Raw genomic sequence first — 26,570 nt, 5'->3', positions numbered from 1 at the left:
ATGATTTTGGAGCATAAAACTCCATTAAACAGACGCCATCTTGAATTTGGAGCCGCCATCTTGAATATTAGGCAGTCATTTTGGGTTTTGGGCTCACATCGTGGAATTTCTGGTCTTCAGTGTGATTTCTGCACAAAATTGGTCATTCATGCTAAAGGTTACAAACATCGCTGCAGTTTGATACGTCGCATGATGGGGCTTGGTTCAGTTTCATATATGTACAGGTAATTCTACCGGTACTGGTCCGGATCACTCAAATGGCCATAACTCCGGAACGCCTTGTTCGATCCAGACCATTTTTAAATGCAAACAATGCGGTAAAATTTCGGTTCGATTCGAGCTATAATCCGATAAATCGGCTCATGGGAAGTGCCTCAAAAGTGAGTGACCTTGTTGTATACAGACATATACACACATACATACATACACACATACAGACATCCCTTTAATTCGTCGAACTTAGTTGATTGGTATATGTGACTTGACCCTCCGAGCCTGTATTTCTATTTTATTCATTGGTGCAACATTTAACTTCAAATCAAAATATGTTATGTGTTGTCAATACATTTTCTGTAACGGAACGTTTTCTATTACTTATGGAAAATGTTACAAATTTTAGTGCAGCAAAAGTTTATATTTAGGTGCTTATCAAGCTGATTCAGTTTTTCTGGGTGCAAAAAATAGGCTGCCGTTAAAAACCCAGATCTGTAATAATCAATTTGGCACCCAACACATTTCATATCAACGTTTCATTGGTGCTAATCTTTGCGCCAAAATCAGAAAAAAAAACACAAATCGGATATCGTAGCTATTATTTATTTTTCTTTCTTATCTCAATTCTCCAGGTTACTGTAGCGTACTGCGTGATACTGTTACAGTATTGGAGATTGCATATAATCTAATCCAACCCAAACAAAACATTTTGATTGCTTTGATAAAATAACGCTGGAATACAAGCGTGTGCATCGTGTGTATGCAGAATATGGGAATTGTACTCTTACCGTTGAGGTTTGTTTGTGGTTGGTCTAAGAGGATTGTCCATAAGCTACGCTAATTAATCGTAATCAAATTCAGGCGAGGGCAATTAGTCTAGCAAGTTCAACAGTAACCATGCATGTTACAAAAGGGAATCAAAGCATGAACAAAATTGAATTACGTGGTTTATGGACAACCCTTGAACGACAATCACTGCTCTTACCAATGGAATTATTGCAGCTTAGGGGATTCTGACCAGTATGTAGACGCTTTGAAGGCAAAAAGTGTTCGGTGCGCAATTATTCAAAATTATGTATGTAGAAAGATAGGTGTTCGAACAAAGCTTGATGGGGTCTTGTACCATTTGGGCAGGTGTACCTATTTTGGGCACTTGCCGCTATAACTAAGTCAATTTCAAACCGATTGATTTGAATTTTTGTACAGAGTTAGATACTGCACGTGCCTATATACAAAAATTCAAATCAATCGATTTGAAATTGACTTAGTTATAGCGGCAAGTGCTCAAAATAGGTACACATGCCCAAATGGTACAATACCCTATAATGTATATGCTCTGCTACACCACCATTTATACACAAGCCTAGTACCGATAGGCGGTAAGTGCAAGAAAGTGCTTCTTGTTTAAGATGAACGTGTAGTGAGGAATCGTCAAAGAGAACTTCTGGTGCTGCCGTGGGAGTTGAAGAGAATGCTCCAGACATCACCATCAAGCACATACTTTGAAGATGGCCAAATTTAAATTGGATCGTTCTCAATTCGCCTTTTTGCCACCACACAAGAGATCCATGGGCCAATATTGGCTGAACGATAGTTGTGTAATTCCATTTGATATACTTGAGCTTTAGACAGCTTTAGTTTTGTCAAAGGTTCGCCGGCATTGCCCGAAGGCCATACAAGCTTTCTTGATTCTGAACTCAATGTGAGGTGTCCAAAAAAGCTTGGAATCAAGAATGACTCTATTGTAGTTTACCTGATCTTTCTTATTGATTTCAGAATCAAAGAGAAGCAAAGGTCGATGGCCATCACGGTTTCGTCTTTCCGTGAAAAGAACAACAGATGTTATAGTCGGATTAACCGAAAAGCCATATTGGCGACACCAACCCTCCTCATCTATATCAGGTCGAAAAAGGTGCTGATGCACATACCGACCAACAATATTAGATAATCGGCAAAACCATAAGTAGGAAAACCGCTATTATTGAGATGCCTCAAAAGCGGTGACAAGACTCCCCTTTGGGAGCATCCACAAACACTCAATTTCCTAATCCCTGCCAGATGCAATGTTGAGAAGAGGTATCGGTTTTTGAGCATTTGATGAATCCAATTGAAAATTATTGGAGATATACCATGACTCCGTGCGGCTACCAAAATGGCATCGAAAGGCACATTGTCAAAGGCACCCTCGATATCTAAGAAAACACCCAAGCAGGATTGCTTTTGAGCGAATGCCTTCTCGATATCGTAAACAACTTTGTGTAAAAGAGTCACAGTGGACTTTCCAGATTGGTAATCATGTTAGTTCACATGAAGAGGCACATTGGCCAGATGAACACCACGGATGTGATGATCGGCAATGCGTTCTAAGCATTTCAGAAGAAAAGAGGTCAAACTGATAGGTCTGAAACTCCTTGCTTCTACATACGACGCACGACCCAGTTTCGGAAAGAACTTCACAGTAATATCCCGCCAAGATTTGGGAACATACCCTGTAGCAAACTGCAAACAAGTATTTTATTCAAAACATGTTTGAAATAACCAAATCCCTTCTGAAGCAAAATAGGATAAATCCCATCTGCCCCAGGAGATTTTAAGGAGCAAAGCTATTAAGTGCCCACTAAATCGATTCTTTAGTTACAATACTTCGGGCCGAAGCCAGGGAATCGTAACTACAAGAAAAGACATCAGATTCATCTGAAGATGTAATATCTACACACCCAGGGAAGTGTGTGCTGAATAAGCATTCCAGAACTTCCTCATCAGAGGAAGTTAGATCGCCATTTGGCAAACGAAGTTCGTTCACTCGGAAATCCTTAGATTTCACAAGGATTTTGTTCAACCGATTGACTTCACTCAAACTGGAAACATTTGTGCAAAGGTTTTTCATGCCGGATCGTTCAGCAAACCGGAGAGCTTTCTTGTAGGCCTTGCGAGCCGACCTGAAAGCCTCCGAACCAGCCGAACGTCGTCTGTTCCAACACTTTCTACACTGTTTCCTGAGCTTGGCCAGATCAGAGTTCCACCAAGGGATTCCTCTTGTGGTCTTCACAGACCGTAGAGGGCAAGCTTCTTCAACAGCTTCCATGAAGAAGGTAGTTGTAGTATCAACGGCATCATCTAAATCACTTGGAGTGTCAGAGTTTCGATGAAATTTTACCGCAACCAAATCAGTAAAGAGATCCCAGTTTGTTGACCGGGGATTCCTGAAACGCAAAGTTTGCGAAGTAACATTTATGTAAATGTTAAAAAAATGAAGCGATGGTCAGATAAAGATTCTTCATTTGACACATGCCAATTGGTCAACTTGTGACTAATTCTGCTAGAGCAAAGCGTTATGTCTACCACTTTCTCTCTAGCAGATACCATGAAAGTTGGGCGGTTGCCTATGTTAAGTAATGCAAGATCTGTACTTCTTTAGTACGTCATCAAACTGGAGTCTCTCAAGTAAATGTCTGAGCTGCCCCAGATGATATAGTGAACATTAGCATCACTGCCAACAATTAGCGGAAGGCTTTTTGAAGTACAGTATGCGATGACTTGTTTGAAAGCATCCGTGAGGATGGTTCATCATGCGGTAAATAAACCGAACAATAGACGTATTTCCTGTTGAGGTTTCCAACAGATACATCAATTGTGATAGCACATACATGGTTAGTTCAGAGATGAGTGTACCAACTAGTGCGTTGTTGACAAGCACACAGGCTCGAGGCATGACACGCGAGTTTGTCATTTCATGTTTACTGAAAGTAGCAAACACTGAATCCACAAGGCTTCCTAGATAGAAATTCCCCTTACGATAGTAAGGTTCATGGGCTAAGACCACTTGGACTTCACTATTTAGCATGAGTCTGCAAAGATTGATCGTTTCTGTTTTTTTATGCCGAAGATTGATCTGAGCTATCCTAACCGTAGCCACTACCCAAACTAGGCAGGATTACACTCTTCACCATCACAGCACAACAAAGAACAGCAACAATAAAACCAGATCGGTACCAGATTGATTGGAAAACGTCAAAGGCGAGGATACACAGAATACACTGAGTAAATCGCATGATGCGAAAACAAACAGGTGAATATTTCAACTAATTAACAACATCTTCATAATCCCTCCCTTATTTAGCCTCAAGTTTGAGACTAAAGAAGGGCAGCTGTTTGTCTCGGAAAAACACAAGGTCCACAACAACATTGCATTGCTCCGATTAGCGCAGTAAGGGCAAAATACTGTGGAGGGCGCCCTGGTACTTCACAGGCTCCGTTAGCGGTTAGGTTTCTAAAAGAACTTCCCCCCCTCAGCTATTCATTCCTAGGCATGGTAATCATATAACCGCATCACACCATGAATTATGGGTCACCTGTTGGTGGACTCTTACCATCGGAACAGGTGGTCCTTAGTGTTATTCTTAGCCAATTGAGATAATCGCTATCGACACTACACAGCTATCTAGGCTAACCGAGAAAGGAACTTATATTGATGATCAGGGGTCTCTCGTTAGCCTAGTGGTTAAGGCTATGGATCGCCAATCCGGAGACGGCGGGTTCGATTCCCGTTCCGGTCGGGATAATTTTCTCGACTCCATGGGCATAGTGTATCATTGTACTTGCCTCACAATATACAAATTCATGCAATGGCAGGCAAAGGAAGCCCTTCAATTAATAACTGTGGAAGTGCTCAAAAAACACTAAGTTGAAGCGAGGCAGGCCAAGTCCCAGTGAGGACGTAGAGCCAGAAAGAAGAAGAAGAAGAAGAAGATTGATGATCAACTTCATACGAGCTTGAACAGCCTGCCAACCAACCACCAACCACTTCAGCAATCTTCAAAGGAATCCTTTAAGAATTCCTTCAAGACTGTTTTTTTTTTTGAAATTTCCTCAAGATTTCCTTCTGCAATATCCCAAACGGTTTTTCTGGAAGTCGTTTCGAGGATTTCTAACGAGTTTATTCAAGCATTCCTTCAGTTATACCTTCAGGGATTTCATCGGAAATTTCTCCAATAATTGCTGTAGGAAATCGTCCAAAGACTGCTTACGCATTTTTTTCAAGTCCTCTTTCACAATTCGTTCGAAAATCCTTTAAGAAAGTTCAATGGAGATCATATCTTTTTCTTCAAGATTTTTTTTAAAGCTACATTACAAATATTTGTTGATGGATTTCTCAAACTTTTCCTTCAGATGAAAACATTCATCCCCAAGGGTTTTCTGCGGGAATTTCCTCATGGGGTACAGAAATTCCTCCAAGAAAATGTAAAGAATATTTTTTGAAGATATTTTCTTTTATTGCTACAAAAAATTACATTCTTTGAGGTTTCCGCAATGGATTTCTTTAAGAAATAATCTAGCATTTCTTTATGATTTCTTCCAAAAACTCTTTGCTTTCAATATTTCTTCAGGAATCCTTTACGCAAATCCTCGAAGTACTCCTAGCCCTTCTAGTACTACTTCATAGTACTGTAGTAATCCTTCAAGAATACCTCCAAAATCAACCCAATGATTCTTTCCGAATACATCTTGGAAATTATCTTGACAATTCTTCAAAGATTCTTTTAGAAATTCCTCCAAAAATATCTTCCAAAAATTCCTGCAAGCATTTCTATAAGGATTATTCCTTCAGGAATTCCTCCAAAATTCCTTCAGAAAATCTCCCAACGATCCATTCAGGTGCGGTTTCAAGAATGATTGCAGAAATTCATGAAATATATTTTCCATGCGGAACTCCTGCAAGACTTTTTCTTGGAGAAATCATTGTTGAAGCTCCTCAAAGTTCATCTGAAGGATACCTTCATGGTCTTCATGACATGATCCTTGTAGAACTTTATGAGGGAATCCAAAGATGTATTGCTGAATGAATGAGTGGAGAAATTCCTAGAAAAAACCTGAAGAAATTCCTGAAGAGTTTTTTGAAAAAGTTCTTGGAAAATGTTTGGAAGAGTTCACGAAGGAATCATTGTTAGTATTCCAAAACCAATGCTCAGAAGAAATTCTGAAGCAAACCCTGAAAAATAGGGTTCTGCAGTTCATCTCAGAGGATTTTTTTAGTAGAAATTTTTGAAGTAACTGCTATATGAATTGCAAAAGATATCCCCGAAGGCAATGTAAGTGTTTACCTTGCCCGAAGGAATTCCCACAGAAATGCTTCAAGAAATACTTGGAAAGAAATATTTGATGACATTGTTGGAATACGTTGATTGCACTTTTTTTTTTATATGAGATCAAAAATAATCGACGAACTATTGTTATTACGGTTTCGAAGTGACATGTGTTTGGACTTAAAATTTCTTGATTTATTTGAAAACAACTCATTTATTGGGGCTTCCATTTTCAAGCTACTACGAAACGTTTTAACCCTTTGAATCTGGATTTTTTCCAAGCGTTATTATGAAGATTTTCTCCGTGATTGTGTAGTTTCGGTGGTCAATAGCATAAAAACGGTAAAATATTATGCAGAATATTTTTTCCGGATATCCTAGGTCATCCAAACTATTCTTGAGTTTAGATTCTAAAGTGTACGGGTGTAACGGTAATTTCTTTAATTAAAAGCTACGATTTGTAATTTATCATATTCAGTAAATCTTCTGAAAGTTTGGTCCAGCAACCAAGGATAAATATGCAACGATACTCAGTATAGCAGATATGGCTGTTGTTACGAGTATAGACCTGAAGTCATGAACTAAAACGTAGTTTGGCTGACCTGGAATATCCCTGTAGTGTCTTTAAATGACATTTGAGATTTCAAGAGCTTCATGAATCCCAGCAGATTATGCCCGGGTAGAGGTGAAATACTGACGATCAAAACGTGATATTGGTTTGATTGATATAAGAGATAAAAGATCTGAAAATAATATCTGAAAAATGTTCCTGGAACATCTGAACAATATCAAAATTTGATATTCCAAGATCAAACGAATAGCTTGCTGCTATTGGTTAGATCTTACAAGATCTAATTATGATCTGATGATGATGTTCCAGGAGTAAATTTTAGATATTATTTTCAGATCTTTTATCTCTTATATCAATCAAACCAATATCACATTTTGATCTCAATATCAAAATATGCTATTATTGAGCTCTTTTCCTCTACCCGGGTGCAATACTATTATTTATGGCGAAAACACATAAAATTATTCTTGTAGATTTGAAGGACTGCATTATAGAACAGTTTGGACAACCCTGAATGTCCCAAAGGCTTATTATAAAAAATATAGACTTCAGATTGCTCTAGTAACTGCGGTTGATTATGCAACGTTACTCTGTATAGCAGATATGGCTACCGTTACGAGTGTAGACTGAAGTTCTGAACTCCAAGGTAGTTTGGCTGAACTGGAATATCCTTACGGTGTTTAAATGTGACATTTTTTTTCTGTATTAACGAGATTTTTAACCCTAGGCTAGTTCATCTCGGGACCCACGCTTTACTTCCCTTCCGAAGGAAGAATCCACATTTTGCGAGTTTGTCGGGAGTGGGATTTGATCCCAGGTCCTCGGCGTGATAGTCACGTGTTTTAACCATCACACCAGGTCCGCTCCGCACGGGTATAACGGTAACTTCTTTCATTAAAAGCTACGATTTACAATCTATCATGCACAGTAAGTCTTCTGTAAGTTTGGTCCAGTACCCAGGGTTAAATATGCAAGGATACTCAGTCAGTATGGTTGTTGTTATGAGTGTAGACCGGAAGTCATGAACTCCAAGGTAATTTGTCTGACCTGGAATAACCCTGTAGTGTCTTTAAATGACATTTGAGATTCCAAGAGCTTCGCGAATCCCAGCAGATTACGCAATACTATTATTTATGGCGAAACACATAAAGTTATTCTTGTAGATTTGAAGGACTTCATTATAGAACAGTTTGGACGACCCTGAATGTCCCAAAGGCTTATAATTAAAAAAGTAGACTTCAGATTGCTCCAGTAACCACGGATAAATATGCAACGTTACTTAGTATAGCAGATATGACTGTTGTTACGAGTGTAGATCTGAAGTCCTGGACTCGAAGGAAGTTTGGCTGACCTGGATTGTCCCTGTAGTGTCTCTATATGACATTTGAGATTTCAATCAAGAGCTTCGCGAATCCCAGCAGATTATGCAATACTATTTTTTATGGTAAAAACACATAAAGTTGTTCTTGTAGATTTGAACGACTTTATTATAGAACAGTTTGGACGACCCTGAATGTCCTAAAGGTTGATGCGGTTGATTATGCAATGGTACTTAGTATAACAAATATGGCTACTGATACGAGTGTAGACCTGAAGTTCTGAACTCCAAGGTAGTTTGGCTGACCTGGAATATCCCCTACAGTGTTTACAAATGGCATTGTAAATATCAAGAGCTTTACGGATCCCAGTAGGTTATGCAATGCTATTATTTGTGGCGAAACTACATGAAGTTATTCTTGTAGATTTGAAGTACTTTACTATAGCACAGTTCGGAACACCTAGAACATCCCAGAACATAAAACACGTTTTGATATCCTTGACGAAGGCTAAATGAATACGTATAAACGAAACCCACATCCAAGTTCAGCTTTTAGATCAACTGGATGTTAATTGTTTTGTTTTTCCAAATTTCATGGTGTTCAGGATGTTCTTGATTGAAGTCCCAACTACAAATATTTCCCTTTTTCCCTAATAATGGACTTAATTTTCAACAACTTTGCCGAATACAGTATTCTGTTTCATCAAATGGGTGAATTTATACAGCTGTTTCTATGTTGGGGTCATGTATGAACCCTCCAGCTCCAAAGGGTTAAAACATTACCATATAAATTTTTGTGAATATTTCAAGAAATGCCTGGCATCACTGTCAAACGATGGTCAAATAAAGTTCACATCAAAGTGATACCGATGCCCGATAACCTAAGCACATTTTGGTTGCCATCAAATCTGTGTTCAAAAAACAATTTGTACAATTATTGTCTACTATCCTCTATGCTCTATGCATATTGTATCAGACAAAAAAAGAACAAACGCCCATAGCTCTCGACACCTTCAATCAAACTTCGATCGTCAAAGACATAAGCTCACAATTTCGCGATGGGTGTGCGTTGGTTGGATACTTTCATCCGTGAAGAAGTCAAGAACGGTGCCTTCTTAGTGAACATTGAGCATGAAATTCGGTGCATTACTGGTGTTGTAAGATTCGACGCGAAGGGTTTACTCATTTATGTCAATATTTTACAGAGAATACTACAGTAAAGCTACGGCTGCCGGGTCAACCTCACCGCCACCACCACCCGTGCTGGTTATCGACGTGTTTGCACTGAGCTGTGGTCAACTGAGTTCGATAGACTTCGACGCACTGATTTATGGAGCACGTTTCAATGTAGGGTTCGGGATCATCGACCGGTTTTTGCGAAAACTCAAGTCCCTTGGAGTCGTGCTAGAGTTCTTCATAGATGGTAGCGTTCAAAGCTTCAAGGTAAACACATGGAGCGAACGGAGAGATCAGGAGTATCGAGACATCATCGCAATAATCGATGCAGTCGATAGAGGAACCGATGTCGCAACAATACTAGATACCTTGGGGGCACCGGGTTGCAGCTACTCTCTAAAATATCTCGCTGAAACGCATGGCCGCCTGACGGTGTCTTTGGAAAAGGAATGTGACCAGGAATTAGCTGCGTTTGCTTGCAAAGTCAATGCCTTGGCAATCATTTCCAACGACACGGACTTTCTCGTCTACGAGGGAAGCTGGAAGTTTTGGTCGTCGAACGAGCTCAATATCGATACCTTGGAAACGTTGGAGTACAACCGTCAAGCTCTGCTGGAGACGCTGGGGTTGACCTTCGCCCAGATGCCCTTGTTTGCCACTCTCTGCGGAAACGATATCATAAAGGCTGAAGAATTGAAACGGTTCCACTACAGAATAGGTCGATTGTCTCGCAAAATAAGCAACGTGGCTCAATTCGTTCAACAAGAAGCAGACCTGGAGGACTTGGACAGCACTTTGCTGAAAGTCTTTGGACGTCACAACGCGTACATCAGAGATCGCTTTCGGCAGAGCATTGATTTCTACAAAACGGTATGTATTGTTGGGTGTTGGTTGATGTAACAAGGAATTTATAGGGCGCTGTCCATAAACTACGTAGACTCATTTTGAGCAATCCCAGACCCCCCTCCCCCTCTGTAGACTTTTGTTCATACAAAATTTTCGAAATCTGTATGGAGCGTAGACTTTAGCCAGATCCCCCACCCCCTCGTCTCCCCCTAAGAGTCTATGTAGTTTATGGATAGACCCTAAGAAAATTGAATATCTGATGATTGATAATTTGTTTTAATTCATATTGATTTGCATTGAAAACGAGACAACATACAGATTTTTTTTTAAATTATTTCAACTGGCTGTTCCAGCAAACGTCGTACAGGCATACCACGATTTGGTGGACCCTCGAATATGTTGACCCTCGGTTTTATCTACTCTACACTTTTGTAATGGTATTTTTTTAAATATCTAATCAGGGGTTTTCAAGCCATTTTTTACGCGAAGCACTTCATATTATAAATTGTTTGACTAGAATATTAACGCGCACTGAAACGGCAAAAACTAGCAATAGTCAATATTTCACAAACATAATTTTCAAAACGATCAAAGTCTTTGATAACAGAGAGATGTTCCTTCTTTTTATCATCTGCGCCAAAAACTATTGAAAAATATCCATAGGTCTTCCAGTAATTCAGCAAAAACCTGATTTTTTATTGCTTCGCTCATACAAAGTGTTAGGTGATTTGTATCAAGTTTATTGCTTATTTCTAATTTTTAATTGAGCGATAATATAGCTGCCTAAATTGTTTTGTGGAACATCCATAATAGCACCAACGTATAGCTCATGACTTTCTTAGTTTTATAAAGGGTGATACGGTCAAAATTTGGTCACATAATTTGTTTCATAACTTGAGACTGCGTACACCAAAACAGCTGATTTTTGGACCAGTAATGGTACATAATATGTAGCTTATACCATAAAATTTTCATCAAAATCGGTTTAGTATGTGCGGAGATATTGTGAATCCTGAAAACTGCAATTTTAAAATGTTGTACAAAGAGGATTAAAAAATAAGAACACATTTTTACTCTTTTATTTAAAGAGCCAGAAATACTGAACCAATTTCAATGAAAATTTTTCTGTATGTAAAGTATACATATCAAAATGTTGTGTAAAAATTTCATTCAATTTGATCCAGGCATTACAAAGTTATATTTGTTTAGGTGGTCAAATTTTGTCAAATTTCGTCAAGTCAAGTCAAATTTTGGTCACACATTTTTTTTTCATAACTTTAGACTGCGTACACCAAAACAGCTGTTTTTTGGATCAGTAATGGTCCATTATATGTAGCTTGTACCATAAAATTTTCATCAAAATCGGTCTAGTATTTGCGGAGATATTGTTGAACCCTGAGATCTGCAATTTTAAATTTTTTTTCACAAATAAGAACACATTTTTACTGTTTTATTTATAGAGCCAGAAATACTTAACCGATTTCAATGAAAATTTTTCTGTATGTGAAGTATGCATATCAAAATGTTGTGTAAAAATTTCATTCAATTTGATCCAGCCGTTTTTTTTTCCTCCCCTGTTGGGGAATTTAAGCCACTGCGTCCAATAAGCTATTAAGTGTAGAATTAGCATAAGTTAAAATACACATAAATAAAAAAAAAAAAAATAAATCCAATAAGCTGAACTTTTGTGGCAGCCGTTACAAAGTTATATTTGCTTAAGTGGCACCCGGTCAGTTTTTTTCATATTCAAACTGCTACAACTTTGAAAGTATTCATACAAAATAGCTCAAAATTTTACTACGAACATATTTTCATAATAGTATTATACTGTAAAATTTTGATAAAAATCGGAACAGTATTGGTAGTTCTATAATCAAAATTGTGCTTTACTGACCTTAAATTTCCGAAAAATTTACTAGGGAGCGCCTTGGTACAAAATTTTAAAAAGGTAGGTCGATGGTTTTATCTATATATCAACCAATACTTAATCGATTTTGATGAAAATTTTATGGTATAAGCTACATATAATGTAGCATAACTGGTCCAAAAATTAGCTGTTTTGGTGTACGCAGTCTAAAGTTATGAAAAAATTGTGTGACCAAATTTTGACCGTATCACCCTTTATATATTAACTAGACTGGGTCAACAAAGTATATTTTATTTGGTACAAAGCTTGTTCGATTCGTTTTGGCGTCCAAAACAACTGTGCAAAATTTGGAAGCGATTGGTTGCGTCCCCGTATTCCGCATTGCGATTGAAATTTGTATGGAATTTAGTATGGAAAAACATGCTTTTTGCATTTTTGTCCTAAATTGAAATTTTTGTCTAAAACGATCCAGCTCATGACGTTGAAGTATAGCTTAGGATATGCCGAAAAATTTTGCCGAAGAACGCAAAGTGATCCGACACTTGTGAAAAAAGTTATAACGTTCAGATTGTCCGGTGGTGGTGCTTAACATTTAACATGTAAAGGAATATGTAACATCAATAAAAAAATCTCAATTTTTGGTCTAAGTTACCAAGCGAATAACTTTTTTCACAAGCGTCGGATCACTTTCCGGTCTTCGGCAAAGTTTTTCGGCATATCCTAGGCTATACTTTAACGTAATTAGTTGCATGGTATTAGACAAAAGAATTCAAATAATGAATAAAATGCAAAAAAGTACATTTTTCTATGCCAACTTCCATACAAAATTCAATCGCAATACGGGGACGCAACCAATCACTTCCAAATATTGCACAGTTGTTTTGAATGCCAATACTGATTGAAAAAGCTTTGTTCCGGGTTGGTGCGATCAAGTTTAAAGTTTCTCCATACAACGTTGACCCACTCTAATATTTGCCTTAATCTCATTTCTCTTCTTGACTTCATTTTTATAAATACATATCTCTCGCTTTGTCGATGATCATGATGAGCGGAGTATATGGGGTGGTTCTCTGGTCGTTTTTTTTTTTCAGATCCCTTGACAATGGCAACATTTTTGGCGGATGCCTGCAAACTGCCCATTCGCCCGACTTTTCCTCAAAGCTTTCAAACATGCAGCAAATTCCATAAAAAGGTCATTGTAATGCTTCGGCAGATTACTGACAAGATGTATGATAAACTATTTCCAGTACTGTCAGGGTAAAATCAGAGCTAGTTAATTAAGGCTCACCGATTTTAGCACCCCTTCACTAGTACAATCCCGTGGATGATCTTCTGGAGGAGACTCTGAAGGGACAACTTTAGCAATTCCTGATGAAACTGCTGGAACAATTTCTGAAAGAATCCATGAAACAACTTTTGAAGAAACCCCCCCGGCTGAAACTTCTGAAGTTATTCTAGGAATATTGAAGAAGTCTCTAAAGATATTTCGCTGAAGAATGTTCAGAAGGAGTTCAAAACAAAATCTGAAGAAAATACTAAACAGGAATATTCTAAAAATAAATAAATGGATTTTCTGAAAAAAAAAATCCAGAAGGAATGCCAGAAGAAACAGCTGGAAATCCCAGATAGAATACCCAAAAAAACCTCTTGAGGTTTTTGGAAAATAAAATCCTGGAGAAATCTTCCTAAAAAATCCCAAACATTTTCCTAACGATTTCCTGGAGGAATCCATAGGGCAATTCCCAGATTTACGCTTGGATGAAATCCTGGAGGAATTTACGAGAAAATACATAGAGGAATACATGGCGGAATTTCTGATTAAATCACTGTGCCAATTTCTGCAGGAATCTCTGCAAGAATGTCTTCCAGCCGTTCCGGTAAGAATCGTTATAAGAATCTCTGAAAGAATCTGTAGAAAAATTCAGGAAGGATTCCTTGGAGGTTTTTCAAAGACATTCTTAAGAAATCCGTCAGAGCCAAGGACTGAAAGTCTCTTAAATAAAAACAAATCAATCAATCAATTAAGAGATCCTCGGATCAATTTCTGGAAAAGAAATGTCTTGAATGAATATCTAAAGGAATGTGAAGAAATCAAGGGAATAACCTTAGTAATCTCTTGTAGATTTTCTAAAGCAATCTTTACAGAAAATTCTTTAGAAAGCTTCTGAGAAAATTTGGAAGGAGTTATAAGTATTTTTGAGAAAGTTCATGGAAGGTTTTCTGGATGAATACTATGAAAAGTTTTTGATTCTTTCATGGAAAAAAAAAATTTGGAGAAATTCTCGAAATATTTCTAAAGGATTCAACATTTGTGGAAGCTATCCGTGCAAGACTTTCTTAAGGAGTAAGAGAAATTTCTGAAGGTCATTCTAAGGAATCCTTAGAAGATTTTGTGAAAGAATTTCTGACTGAGTTTCCTTAGGATGCCCTGGATGATATTTTCAAGTAAATTGCTGGAGGAGTTTCCAAAGAAGTCTTTTCCCTCGAAAAAAAAAATGTGAAGGAACCCCTAGGGCAGCTTCCATAGATATCCCTGCAGAAAATATTCAAATGAATCTCACATTTGATTGTTTTAAGGAGTCGTGGAGGTAGAAATCCCAGGAAGATTTTCTGACAGAAATTTTAAAACTTCTAGAGGAATCACTAGTGGAATATCGGAAAAAAAATTGAAATTGCTGGGGTATTTCTGGTTAAATCCTTGGGAGAATTTCCAAACTGATTCCAGTACTAGCCCCAGTACAAATTTTTCAAAGAACTTCAAGCAAGAAACTCTGTAATAGTTTTATTAAATGAATCTCTATGGCAATTTCTGAATAAATATCTAAGTAAATTTTTGAAAGAATCCCTCAAATTTCTACTCCAATTCTACTCAAATTTCTGCTCAAATTCTACTCAAATTCTTAGATATTTTTTTTTGGAAAAAAAAACAAAAATGGAGGAATTTAAGAAGTGAATCATTCAAGATGCTTTGAAAGAATTCTTTGTAGAATAAGAGAAATGTCTATACAAATTCCTAAAGAAAATTTCCGAATGAATCCATGGAAGATTTTTTGAAAGAATGAAGTTTTGGTCGAATACTCGGACAAATTTCCGATTTTTTCAAGAGTTCAACAAGAATTCCTTCAAAGAAACCTCCAGCAATACCTGAGGATCTTCTCTCAGCATATTTTTGTTTTCAAGAATCCATCAAGTTTTTTTTTCAAGAAATTCCTTTTGGCGTTTCTACAGGTATTTTTTCAGCTATCCCTAAACAATAATTTCTGCAGATTTGCCTGAACAGATTCCAGAGGAGTTTCTCTAGTGAACCGTCATTTTTCAGTAATTCCAGTAATCCGATTTCTACAGAAATTTAGTTTTTTGAGCAGTATTGCTGTCTAAAATTTTTGTTCGAGTTCCTGGAGAGGTTCTTCCATAATATTCTATGTATATTCCCTTGGGGCTCTTTTCAAGAAATTCTCCAGGGATTCTCCCAGGCGTTTCTGCAAAAAATTCAGAAATCGTTTCAAAAAATCTCAAGTGATTCTTCTAGTAGTTGTTGCAGGGGGTGTCCTTGAAGATCCTCAGATATTCTTGCAGGGGTTGCATCATAATCTAACTTTATTATTTAAACCTTTTTTTTTCGGGTAATTTTTCCGGGGACCCTTCAGTCTTCAGGAACCCCTTCAGAGACTCTTTCAGCAGTTCCTTCAGGAATCACCTTGGGATTTATTTTTTGGCGTTTCCCCAGGAATATTTCAAGATTTTTTTTGTCGGAATAACTGTAGAACATTATCCAGTTTTTCAGGCTGTGATGATTCCTTTTGAATTTTTTTCAGGATTACGTCAAGAATTCAAAAAATCATTCAAGATGCTTTGAAAGAATTCTTTATAGAATAAGAGAAATGTCTATACAAATTCCTGAAAAAAAATTCCGAATTAATCCATGAAAGAGTTTTTGAAAGAGTCCATGGGGGAAGTTTTTGTCGAATACTCGGTCAAACTTCCAATTTTTTTTCCAAGAGTTCAGCAAGAATACCTCCAGCAATACCTTAGGATCGTCCCTCGCGATTTTTTTTAGATTTTTCCAAGAAACCATCTAGATTTTTTTCAAGAAATTTCTGCAGACGTTTCTACAGATTTTTTTTCAGTAACCCCTAAAAAATTATTTCTGCAGGTATACCTTAAAGATTGGACAGGATTTGCTCTAGTAATTCCTTCAGAAGTTTCATCCGAGGTTGCTTCCCGAGCAGAAAAGAATAGCTACTTAATAACATATTTTGATATTCATCTTAAATACAATCATACCTCGATATGCCCTCCATTAGGTGGACATAAGAGGCAAAATAACAAAAACGAATACCCTAATTTTATATGCAGAACACCTTGAAAATAACAAGTATTGTTATTTCAATAATGAATGCATACCTAAAATTTTAAGGTATTGAATAACAAAGAGATAACATTTTTTGTTATTAAATCGTGCATTTGTTCGATAACTTCATGATGCAATAGCAAAACATGTTATTCAGTTCTTTCGCTGCTAAATCAACAAATAGCACATTAATATCAAACTCTGCTCAAATACCTCCAATTGTTATTGTGATGTCCTCAACACATTTGGTTGAATAATATAATAATAACAATTTTAAGTATAAGAACCAGGGATGCCATATATAAAGATTTATCTGTATTATACAGATTTTTGAACATCGGTACAGATTTCATTTTTGAGCTATAGGGGCTATTTTATGTTTGTATGGGATACAGATTTTTCACCTTATTTTTGTATAGGATACAGATTTTTGAAAAAAGTGATACAGATTTTTCAAAAAATCATCTGGCATCCCTGATAAGAACACAGGTTGTTCTTTGCTTGGTATTTGTAAGTTATTCCCTTCTGATCGGGTTGCGTTGTTTTTCAGTAATTCCTCAAAAGATACTTGCTCCTGGGAGTTTCCCTGAAGATCCTCAGATATTCTTGCAGGGGTTGCTTCATAATCATACTTATTTATTCACAGCTTTCTTAACCCGGTTAATTTTTCCGGGGACCCTTCAGTCTTCAGGAACCCCTTCAGAGACCCTATCAGGAGTTCCTTCAGGAATCACTTTGGGATGTATTTCTTGGCGTTTCCCCAGGAATATTTCAAGAAATTCTTGTTGGAATTACTGCAGAACATTCTTCAATTTCCAGGCTTTGAAGATACCTTAAAAACATTTTTGATTTTTTTTGCAGCACTACGTCAAGAATTCGAAAAAAACAAGAAGATTTGATTTTAATTTCTGATGCTAAATTGTTCCCCGAAAATTCTTTTGAGGAAATGCCTTCAGATATTTTTATCCCCCATTAGCATTTAGACATTGTGCAAGAAATTCATTGAGGAATTCCTCCAGAAGTATCTTCAAGATTGTGTCAGATCATCGTACAGGAATCCCTTCAGAAATGTATTAAGCAATTGATTGAATAATTCTTCAAAGTGAACGTTAAAATACACATATAAAAAAAAAATAATTACTCCACCTGCGTTTTATTTCGTTTTTTTTTTTCTAAAATTTCTCCGAAGTTTAATTAAGAAATACCTCTAGGGTGTCCTTTAGTAATCCCTTCAGAGATTTTGTCCGAAACTTCTCCATATTTTTTTCCTTAAATGAATCCAAGAGCCCATCATAAGAATTCTTATAAAGCCATAGAAGTTCCTCCAGGTATTCCCCAGGGATTCCTCCGGGAACAACCCCCCCCCCCCCCATTGCTTACATCTTTAATTACTTCAAAAAATATTGCTCAGGAAGTTTTTAAAAATCAGGTAATTCTTGACGAATGATTTATTTTATTTTATTTCATAAAGCATTTCTGTAAAAATATGTGGAAGAATGTCTGAAAGAATTCCTGGTGGAATCTCTGAAAGATGCCCAGGAGATATTTCTGAAGGAACTGCAAGGGGAATTCCAAAAAGTAACTTTCAAGATATTAATTCGGTAATCCCAGACGAAAATTTCGTCTGATTCCTGAAGAAAAGCTTGGAAGAACTTTCTTAGAAATAGCCATTTTTTTCTGAAATTCTGAAAATAAAAAAAAAATAAATCTATAGAAATTTGACGAGGGATTCGAATGTCTTATTAAACTATTGAAGGTGTCCAGAAGGTGATACTTCTGGAAGAGTTCCTGAGAAAGTTTTAGATGGCCTCCGTGGAGGAATTAAAAAAAAATATTTGGAGATATTTTTGAATAAATCGTCTACCTAATTGCTGTAAAATCGTTGGAGATATTTTAAAAGCAACCCTGAAGGATTTTTGCAAAAGAAACCCAGAGAATTTGCTTGAGGGATTCTGTAAGCAGGTGCTAAATAAAATTCAGGTACATTATCTCATAAAACATTTATTGAATGTTGAAAATGCTTTGACATCCATGTGCACAACAGAACATGTGCTCGATGAACAAATTGATATATGAATTATGAAAAGAAATCCACGTACTCCGGTGAGACTCGATCTCACGACTCCCAATTCGCTAGACGGGCGCTTCTATTCCTTCAAGCTACGGAGTCACTCGACTGTCTCCGTCGCCAGCAGGCCTAGAACTGAACTCGATTCCACAGTCGCACATGGTTATCTTTTTTTCACAATCCAAACCTCCTTCGGATGGAATTAGATGAACATCTAACACATACACTGTTGTGCACATGTGTGTCAAAGCTGGAGAGGAAATTGTTTTTAATTGTCAAGAGCTTCGGGCAATGCCTCCCAATCACTTATTGGTATGACAATTAGTGTGCAGTCGGACTCTCGACGGCTGAGGGCTGACCCGTCAATATCAGCAAATAAAAATTTGAAAAGTATGGAAATTTGTAAGAGATTTTCTCAATTTTGTCAGATTTCGCGGCAGTTCGCGAGATTTCTTGAATTTCGCTGCCATGGCCCAATTTCTCAAATTTCCGTTGTCCCAAGTCATCAGAGTATTGGCTATAACTCAGTCAATTTTGAACCGATTCTCATGAAATTTTGAAAAAAAATGTAGACATGATTAGTACTATTCGTTTACAAAAAATCGGGTCAATTGGTTTAAAAATTAAAAAAAAGACCCGAGCAAAAAATGAATCCTTTGCATTAAAAATCACGCTCTCTGCTAATCCTCTAGGAATTGATTCTGGAATTCCTCCTGATTTTTTCTGGGATTCCATCTAGGAATTTTGTCAAGTATTCCTCTAGGAATTTCTTCTGGGATTTTTCCAAGAACGCCATCTGGGGTTCCTCCAGGAATTCCGCCTGCTATTCCTCTAGGAATTTATTCTGAGATTCTTCGAAGATTTTCTTCTAGGATTATTCCAGGAATTCCTTCCAGGATTTCACTAGGAATTCTTTCTGAGATTCCTCCATGAACTCATGGCATTCCTCCAAGAATTCCTTCAAGGGTTCTACCAGGAAACCCTTCTGGGATTTCTCCAGATTTTTTTCCCTAGATTCTCTTGACCCTTCTCAAATGCCTTCAGGAATTTTATCCGAGATTCTTCCAGAAACTCCTTACAGAATATTTTAAGAATCTACGAGAACTACCCAAGATTTTGTACCGCAAATTCCTCAGTAATTTCACCAAGATACATGCCAGGAAATCCACAAGACACTCTTCCTCTAAATCCAACAAAAATTCTTGGAGTTCCAACGAAATTTCTTTCGAAAGTTTTTTTCGGGAAGTTTTTTAAAAAATCGTTTGTTCCGAAGAAACTTCTTAATACACTCCTCCAAAGAATGAGTGGAGATTCTGAAGAAAAATCTTAGACAATTTTCCAGAGGAACTTCCGAAGGAACTCCTGGAAGAATTTCCGGTTCGCCACTGAAAAACACGCCGTTGGAACTCCTAGAAAAAAATCCAGATGAGCTACGATAGTCAGTAAAAATACTCGATTATATCCTGCCTGAACTTCTGGATAAATCTCCGGGGAAACTCTTAAAAGAATTCCTAGCCAAACATCTGAAATACCTGATAGAGATCTTGGAAGAACTCCCGTAGAAAGTCCTAGAGGATCTGGTTTTCAAACAGTACTCCTGAAATTCCCTTATTGGATAAGCAACTGCAAGGATCGGGTATCGTTCTTCTTAAAGTTATCCCGGAGAAATTCCGGAAATCTTGGAACAGTTCCCATAGGAACACATAGAAAAATTCCCAGTGGAACTCCAAGAGTAATACCCATTAAAACATGCAGAAACAAATTCCTTGAATTACTTAAAGAATTTCCTAAAGGAATTCCTAGAGTAACTAGTAAAGGAATTTCTAGGAATAATTCCCCCTAGATGAATTACCGGAGAATCTAGTAAAGGAATTTTTGGAATCACTCCAAGATATATTCCCGGAGAAACTCCAACAGGAATTCCCGGGGGAACTCCTAGAGTAATTACCGGGGGCACTCCTAGACAAAATTCCTGGTGGAACTCCTAGAGGAATGGTCAGGGAAACTTCTGGAAGAATTCCCGGAAGAACTCTTGGAGGAACTCTAAGATGAATTGCGGGAGGAACTTCTAGAGGAATTCTCGGAGGAAACTCCCGGTTGTTTTCTGTGAAATTTTTAGAAAAGCTTCTGAAGCAACTCGTAGAAGAGTTTCCGGAGTATCTCCTAGAGGAAATACCGAAAAAAATTGGGAAGGAATTCCCAAAGGAACTCGTAGAGGACTTCTAGGATAAACTCTTAAAAGAATTTCCGGAAGAATTACTAGAAGAATTCCCTGAGGAACACATAGCGGAATTCCCGATAGTCAAGTGTGCCATCACACCAGGTCGGAAAATTCCTGAGGTACTTATAGAGGAATTCCCGGCGAAACTCCCAGAGAAATTCCTGTAGGAACACGTAGAGGAATTCCTTACTCCAAGAGAAATTCCCGGGAGAACTTCTAGAGCAATTCTTGGTGGACTTCGTAGAGGAATTCCCGAAAAAAAAAATGTTAAGCTATCTCCGGAGGAACTCATCGAGGAATTCCGGTAGGAACTGCTATAGGAATCGCCGGAGGAACTCACAGAAGACTTCCCGGAAGATCTCCTACAAGAATTCCCGAGGGAATATTCAGAAGAATTACCGGAGGAACTCTCGGAAGAAACTTTTGGTATTGCCAGTGTAATTTCTAGAAATTTCTAGAAAAATTCTTACAGAAATACATAAAGGGATTCCCGGAGGAACTCATATAGGAATTCACAGATGCACTCCTAAAGGAATTACCGAAAGAACTTTTAGAGAAATTCTCTGTAGAACTCCTAGAGGAATTTTCAAAAAAAAATCGTAAAAGAATTGCTGGAGGAACTCGTAGAGGAATTTTCGGAGGTATCTTAAAGGAATTGCCAAATGAACTCTTAATGGAATTCCTAGGAAGAACTTCTAGAGGAATTCCCGAAGGAACTCCTAGGGTTCCCGGAGATACCCATAGAGGAATTTCCGGAGGAAATTCTAGATAAATTTCTAGGGGCACTCCTGGTGGAATTACCTGGGGCACTCTTAGAGAAATTCCTGGGTTAGCTTCTAGAGGATTGTTCGGGGACACTTTTGGAAGAATTTCTTAGAGGAATTCCTGGAAGAACTCCCGCAGGAATCCCTTAACCAATTTCCGGTAGAACTCCTATGGGATCCCCCTCCCAGTATCTCCAGAAAAACTATTTCAAAAATTCCCGGAGGATATCGCAGAGATATTCGGAGCAACTTCTTGTGGAATCCCGGAAGGAACTCATGATAGATTCAAGGTGGAACTTCTAAAGAAATTCCTGGAGGATTTCCTAGAGAATTTTCCGGGGAAACTCTTGAAAGAACACGCGGAGTAACCTCTGAAGAAATTTCTAGAGAAACTACTACAAAAAATTCCAAGTGGTACTTCTGTAGGAATGCCAGGAGAAACTACTAAAATAAATCTCGGAGGAAACTCCCGGAATTCCCGAAGGACTTCTCGGACGAACTCCTAGCGGAACTCTTGGTAAAACTGCTGAAACAATCCTCAAAAAATCTTCTGGAGATACAGGGGATGGCCAAAATGTTTGGGATAGGCAACTGTTTTTCTCCCAAAAAAAAAAAGTTCAACATGCTGTAACTTTTCATAGAGTGCATCAAAAAATCTCAAATTTTGACTGTTTGTCAACCTATTATATGTGCATCATTGGTACAAATTTGGGCTCGATTGATTAAAATTTCGCGAAATTAGAACCGTTCGGGTAAAACACTATTATTTAGACAACTAATTTTTGAACTGTCATATCTCGGAAACCAGTGAACCGAATTGAATGAATTTTTTAACATTTATCAACAATATATTGATACTTAATACGACGTTATAAAGTGTAATATTTTCTCACGGCGAATTAAGTTATACCGGGTTGAAATTTTTACCCATATAGAGGAAAATAAGTCAAATTTGCAATACCACACAAAAATTATAAAATGTGTTCTTCCTTCAATCTAAATAGGCTCTAATATATCTGATTGGAGATAATTTGTAAACAGAAGTGGAAAATCTTTTGATATCAACACTAAGATTTAATGACATTGATGTAAAAAAATACATTTTTTCGAGAAAAATCCAAAAAGTGTCAATCTATGAAAACTTTTTTCTACGTTTAAAAAGTACCTATGTTTTAATAGTTTGTGAAGCATTTACATATTGTAAGTGTACGTTCAAAATTTCATGCAATTCGGTTCACTGGTTTCCGAGATATGACAGCTCAAAAATGAGTTGTCTAAAAAATAGTGTTTTACCCGAACGGTTCTAACTTGGCGAAACATTGTTCAATCGAGCCCAAATTTGTACCAATCATGCACATATAATAGGTTGACAAACAGCCCAAATTTGAGATTTTTTTATGCACTCAATGGAAAGTTATAGCATGTTGAACTTTTTTGTGGGAGAAAAAAAAGTTGCCTATCCCAAACATTTTGGCCATCCCCTGTATTTCATCTTTTCTAGAGATTAGGAACAGAAAACCCTGCTTTACAAATGTTCTCTACTACTGGAGTTGCCAGAACGAAGTTGATCATATTGATCTCTGTTTTTTAATTGAGACTAGAAAACGTATTCTAGATGAAGTATACACAATCAAAAAGGCTTTAACTTTTTGAGCCAGAGTCCCATGTGATGCCAGACCTTTCTCAAAATCCAAATATTGTCAACTATTGCCTCCCAGATTTTTTCATGCTTTCAGAGATGAGAATTTGTAGATAAATTATTAAATAACATTCTTCAATCAACCCTAACACAGCCTCTCTTCCACAGGACTACGCCACGACCTCCGACGAAAACAATAACCCAGTGAAAGAAACACTCCTCAAACATGCAAACACACTAGTGTATCAACTTTGGCACAAACAACCTCATATGGTTTCAATGGGACTGGTGGACATGCGCGATCCAGACTTAGGACAACCATTCCCCACGATCGTTCTTCGCATCCTACAACGTACCGCCGGGATCATCATGTTCCACCGCTTGAAAGGTCGAAAGTACTACGCGCATCCGTTTGTCGTCAAGCTAAACCACGAGACCGGTCACCAGCTCCGTCGTTTTCCCGTTCAGTTTCCCACTTTTGTCGACCCTCCTACAATGACGGACCTCTTCTCCAAGAATCCCTCCATCGAGGCGAAGCTTGAAGAAGTGAAATTCCTCCTGCTCAGCTGGATCGTGTCCGATCGCTTGGACTACCGGCTCCTGAAGCGCATACTGCGCCCACTTCTGCCAACGGTCGTCACTCTTTGCAATTTGGTGGAGAACCGTATGCTGCGGCTGTTTGAAGCCGACCTGCTGCTGCAGGTGGCGTACGATGTGGTGACCGAGGCGTATGACCCTAAATTGCTGGAACTGCCTCCCAAGGTGGAACCGCGACCCTTTCGAGTACCGTTCCTCTTCAGGTCCATGTATGCGTTTGTCATCGATGCAATGGATTCGATTGGCATGAACTTACGGGGCTTTCGAGAGGATCCTCCCCTGGACGGGGTGTTGTTTCACCTGAAGTACGAGGAGTGGGCCAAGCTGGCAGGAAGTACGGAACGGATTGCCCCGTGGCGAATTTATGTGACGCTGATGCGGCCAGAGGTGAACGATGGAAAACTGTTAAAGTGATTAACCATTGGAATTGTTTGTAAAATTTTGTGCGTAGTGTTGTTTTTTATTGTATGGTTTATTTAAGACAGATTAGCATGTGATTTTCATTTAATAATAAAATTATACTCTAAACGATTTTAGCTTAGCTTATCAGGAATTCCTCCAGTAAACCCTCTCGAAATACCAGTAAGTGAGATTGTTCGAAGAACTCTTTTCGGCATTCCTACAGAAGTTCTATCAGAGACTCCTCCAGAAATTATAGCAGGGATTCCTTCAGATATTCCTTCAGGTAGTCCTCCGGCAACTTGTTTAAGGATTCATCAAAGAATTTCTCCAGGAATTTTAAGAAGGATTACTCCAGGAATTGCTTTGAAGATTTGAACAGGAATTCTTTTGAGGATCCCTCCAGGAAATCCTCCGCGGATAGCACAAGCTATTTTTCTGCTGATCCCAAAAGGAGTTCCTCAAGGAATTTCTTCGGGGATTTGTCCAAGATTTTTTTCGGAGATTCTTCCAGAGATCCCCTTGAAATTCCTTCGGAGATCCCTCCATAGATTCTTCTAATAATTCATCCAGGGATTGCCATTGGGATTCCTGCGGTTATTTTCCTAAAAATTCCGCCACGTATTACCCTGAAAATGTCTCCGGAGAGATTCCCATAAGAATTCCTCCAGGAAAAACTCCAAGAATCCCTCTCGGAACACCTTGAAGATTTCTCCTGGTTTTATTAGGGGATTTCGACTGGAATTCCTCCAGGAATTCCTTCGTCAAATCGTTCAGGATTTTCTCCATGAAAACCTCTAGAAATTCCTCCGGAGATTCCTCCAGGAATTCCTCCGTGTAATCCTACCGCAATTCTTTCGTGAGTTCCTTCCTGTATTCTCTCAGGAATTCCTCCGAGAATTCTCTCAGGAAATCTACCGAGAAATCCTCCATTAATTCCTCCAGGAATTTCTCCGTGAATTCCTTCAGGATTTTCTTCCAGGGATTCCTCCGGAGTCTCCTGCAGGAATTCCTCCGTGAATTCATCCATGAAAACCTCCAGAAATTCCTCTGGAAATTCCTCCGTGAAAATCTTCAGAATTACCTCCAGGGATTCTTCCGTGAATTCCTCCAGGAATCTCACCGGGAATTCCTCCTGGAATTCCTCCGATAATTCCTGAAGGAATTCCCCATGAGTTCCTTAAGGAATTCCTCCTTGAAATCATTCAGCAATTCCTTCATAACCATACCTCCATGAATTCCTAAGGAGATTCCTCCAGGCATTCCAGAGCAAAATCCTCCAACAATTCTTTCGTGAATTTCTCCATGAATTCCTTCAGGGATTCGACCGGAAATTCCTCCAGGAATTCCTTCATGCAAATCTACAGAAATTCCTCCAAGAATTCTCTCAGGAACCCCTCCGTGAATTTCCCCAGGAATTCCTCCGGAGATTCCTCCAGATATTCCTCCGGAGATACCATCAGAAATTCCTGCGTGAAATCCTCCAGTAATTTTTTCGTAAAATTCTCCATAATTTGCTCCAGGAATTTCACCGGGAATTTTTCTAGGAAGTCCTCCGTGAATTCAACCAGCAACTCCTTCATGAATACCTCCAGAAATTGTTCCGTAGATTCCTCCATAGATTCCACCGGAGATTCCTCCAGGGATTCCTAAAGGAAATTCTTCATAAAACCCTTCAGCGTTTCCTCCACTGATTCCTCCAGGAATTCCTCCGTGAATTCCTCCAGAAATTCCTCCGGAGATTCCTCCAGGGATTCCTCCGGAGATTCCTTCAGGAATTCTTGCGTGAAATCCTCCAACAATTCTTTCATGGAATTCTCCGTGAATTCCTCCAGGAATTTCACCGGGAATTCCTCCAGGAATTCTTCCGTGAATTCATCCAGAAATCCATCCGGAGATTCCTCCAGGGATTCCTCCTGAGATTTCTTCACGAATTTCTGCGTGGAATCCTCCAGCAATTCTTTCGTGAATTTCTCCATGAATCCCTCCAGGGATTCCACCGGACATTCCTTCAGGAATTCCTGCGTGAAATTCCGGCAATTCTTTCGTAAATTTCTCCATGAAATCCTCCAGGAATTTCTCCAGGAATTTCTCCAGGAATTCCTCCGCGAATTCATCCAGCAACTCCTTCATGAATAACTCCAAAAGTTTCTGCATAGATTCCTCCGGAGATTCCCCCAGGAATTCTGCGTGAAATCCTCCAACAATTCTTTCGAGAATTTTTCCGTGAATTCCTCTATGAATTTCACCGGAATTTCCTCCAGGAATTTCACCGGGAAATCCTCCAGGAGTTTCTCCGGGATGTCCGCCGTGAATTCATCCAGCAATTATGCCATGAAAAGCTCCAGAAATTCCTCCAGGGATTCCTTCAAGAATTTTTTTTATTCTTCAATCTCTTAACCTAAACTACAGCTATTGTCCACTAGGGCTCTACGTGAGCGATTCCAATTTTTAAGC

General features: G+C 38.3%; 1 protein-coding gene across 1 annotated transcript; it reads left to right on the top strand.

The window, feature by feature from the left end:
• Positions 1–9,174: 9,174 nt before the first annotated feature.
• Positions 9,175–24,245, top strand: LOC109408717 (uncharacterized). Its single transcript, XM_029874983.2, has 3 exons — positions 9,175–9,326; positions 9,391–10,231; positions 23,286–24,245. Exons 1-3 carry the CDS (start codon positions 9,244–9,246, stop codon positions 24,126–24,128), a joined length of 1,767 nt encoding a protein of 588 aa, XP_029730843.2. The 5' UTR covers positions 9,175–9,243; the 3' UTR covers positions 24,129–24,245.
• Positions 24,246–26,570: the final 2,325 nt, after the last annotated feature.

The sequence above is a fragment of the Aedes albopictus genome, chromosome 3, assembly GCF_035046485.1.
Source record: "Aedes albopictus strain Foshan chromosome 3, AalbF5, whole genome shotgun sequence".
NCBI classification, from domain to species: domain Eukaryota; kingdom Metazoa; phylum Arthropoda; class Insecta; order Diptera; family Culicidae; genus Aedes; species Aedes albopictus.
This window is presented reverse-complemented; position numbering and strand designations above follow the sequence as displayed.

Bases quoted from the DNA above. Each gene is read 5' to 3' on its own strand.
- LOC109408717 (XM_029874983.2), top strand. From the start codon at position 9,244: ATGGGTGTGCGTTGGTTGGATACTTTCATCCGTGAAGAAGTCAAGAAC. The intron at 9,327-9,390 runs GTGCATTACTGG...AATATTTTACAG, and splicing joins AACATTGAGCATGAAATTCG to AGAATACTACAGTAAAGCTA. The intron at 10,232-23,285 runs GTATGTATTGTT...TCTCTTCCACAG, and splicing joins GCATTGATTTCTACAAAACG to GACTACGCCACGACCTCCGA.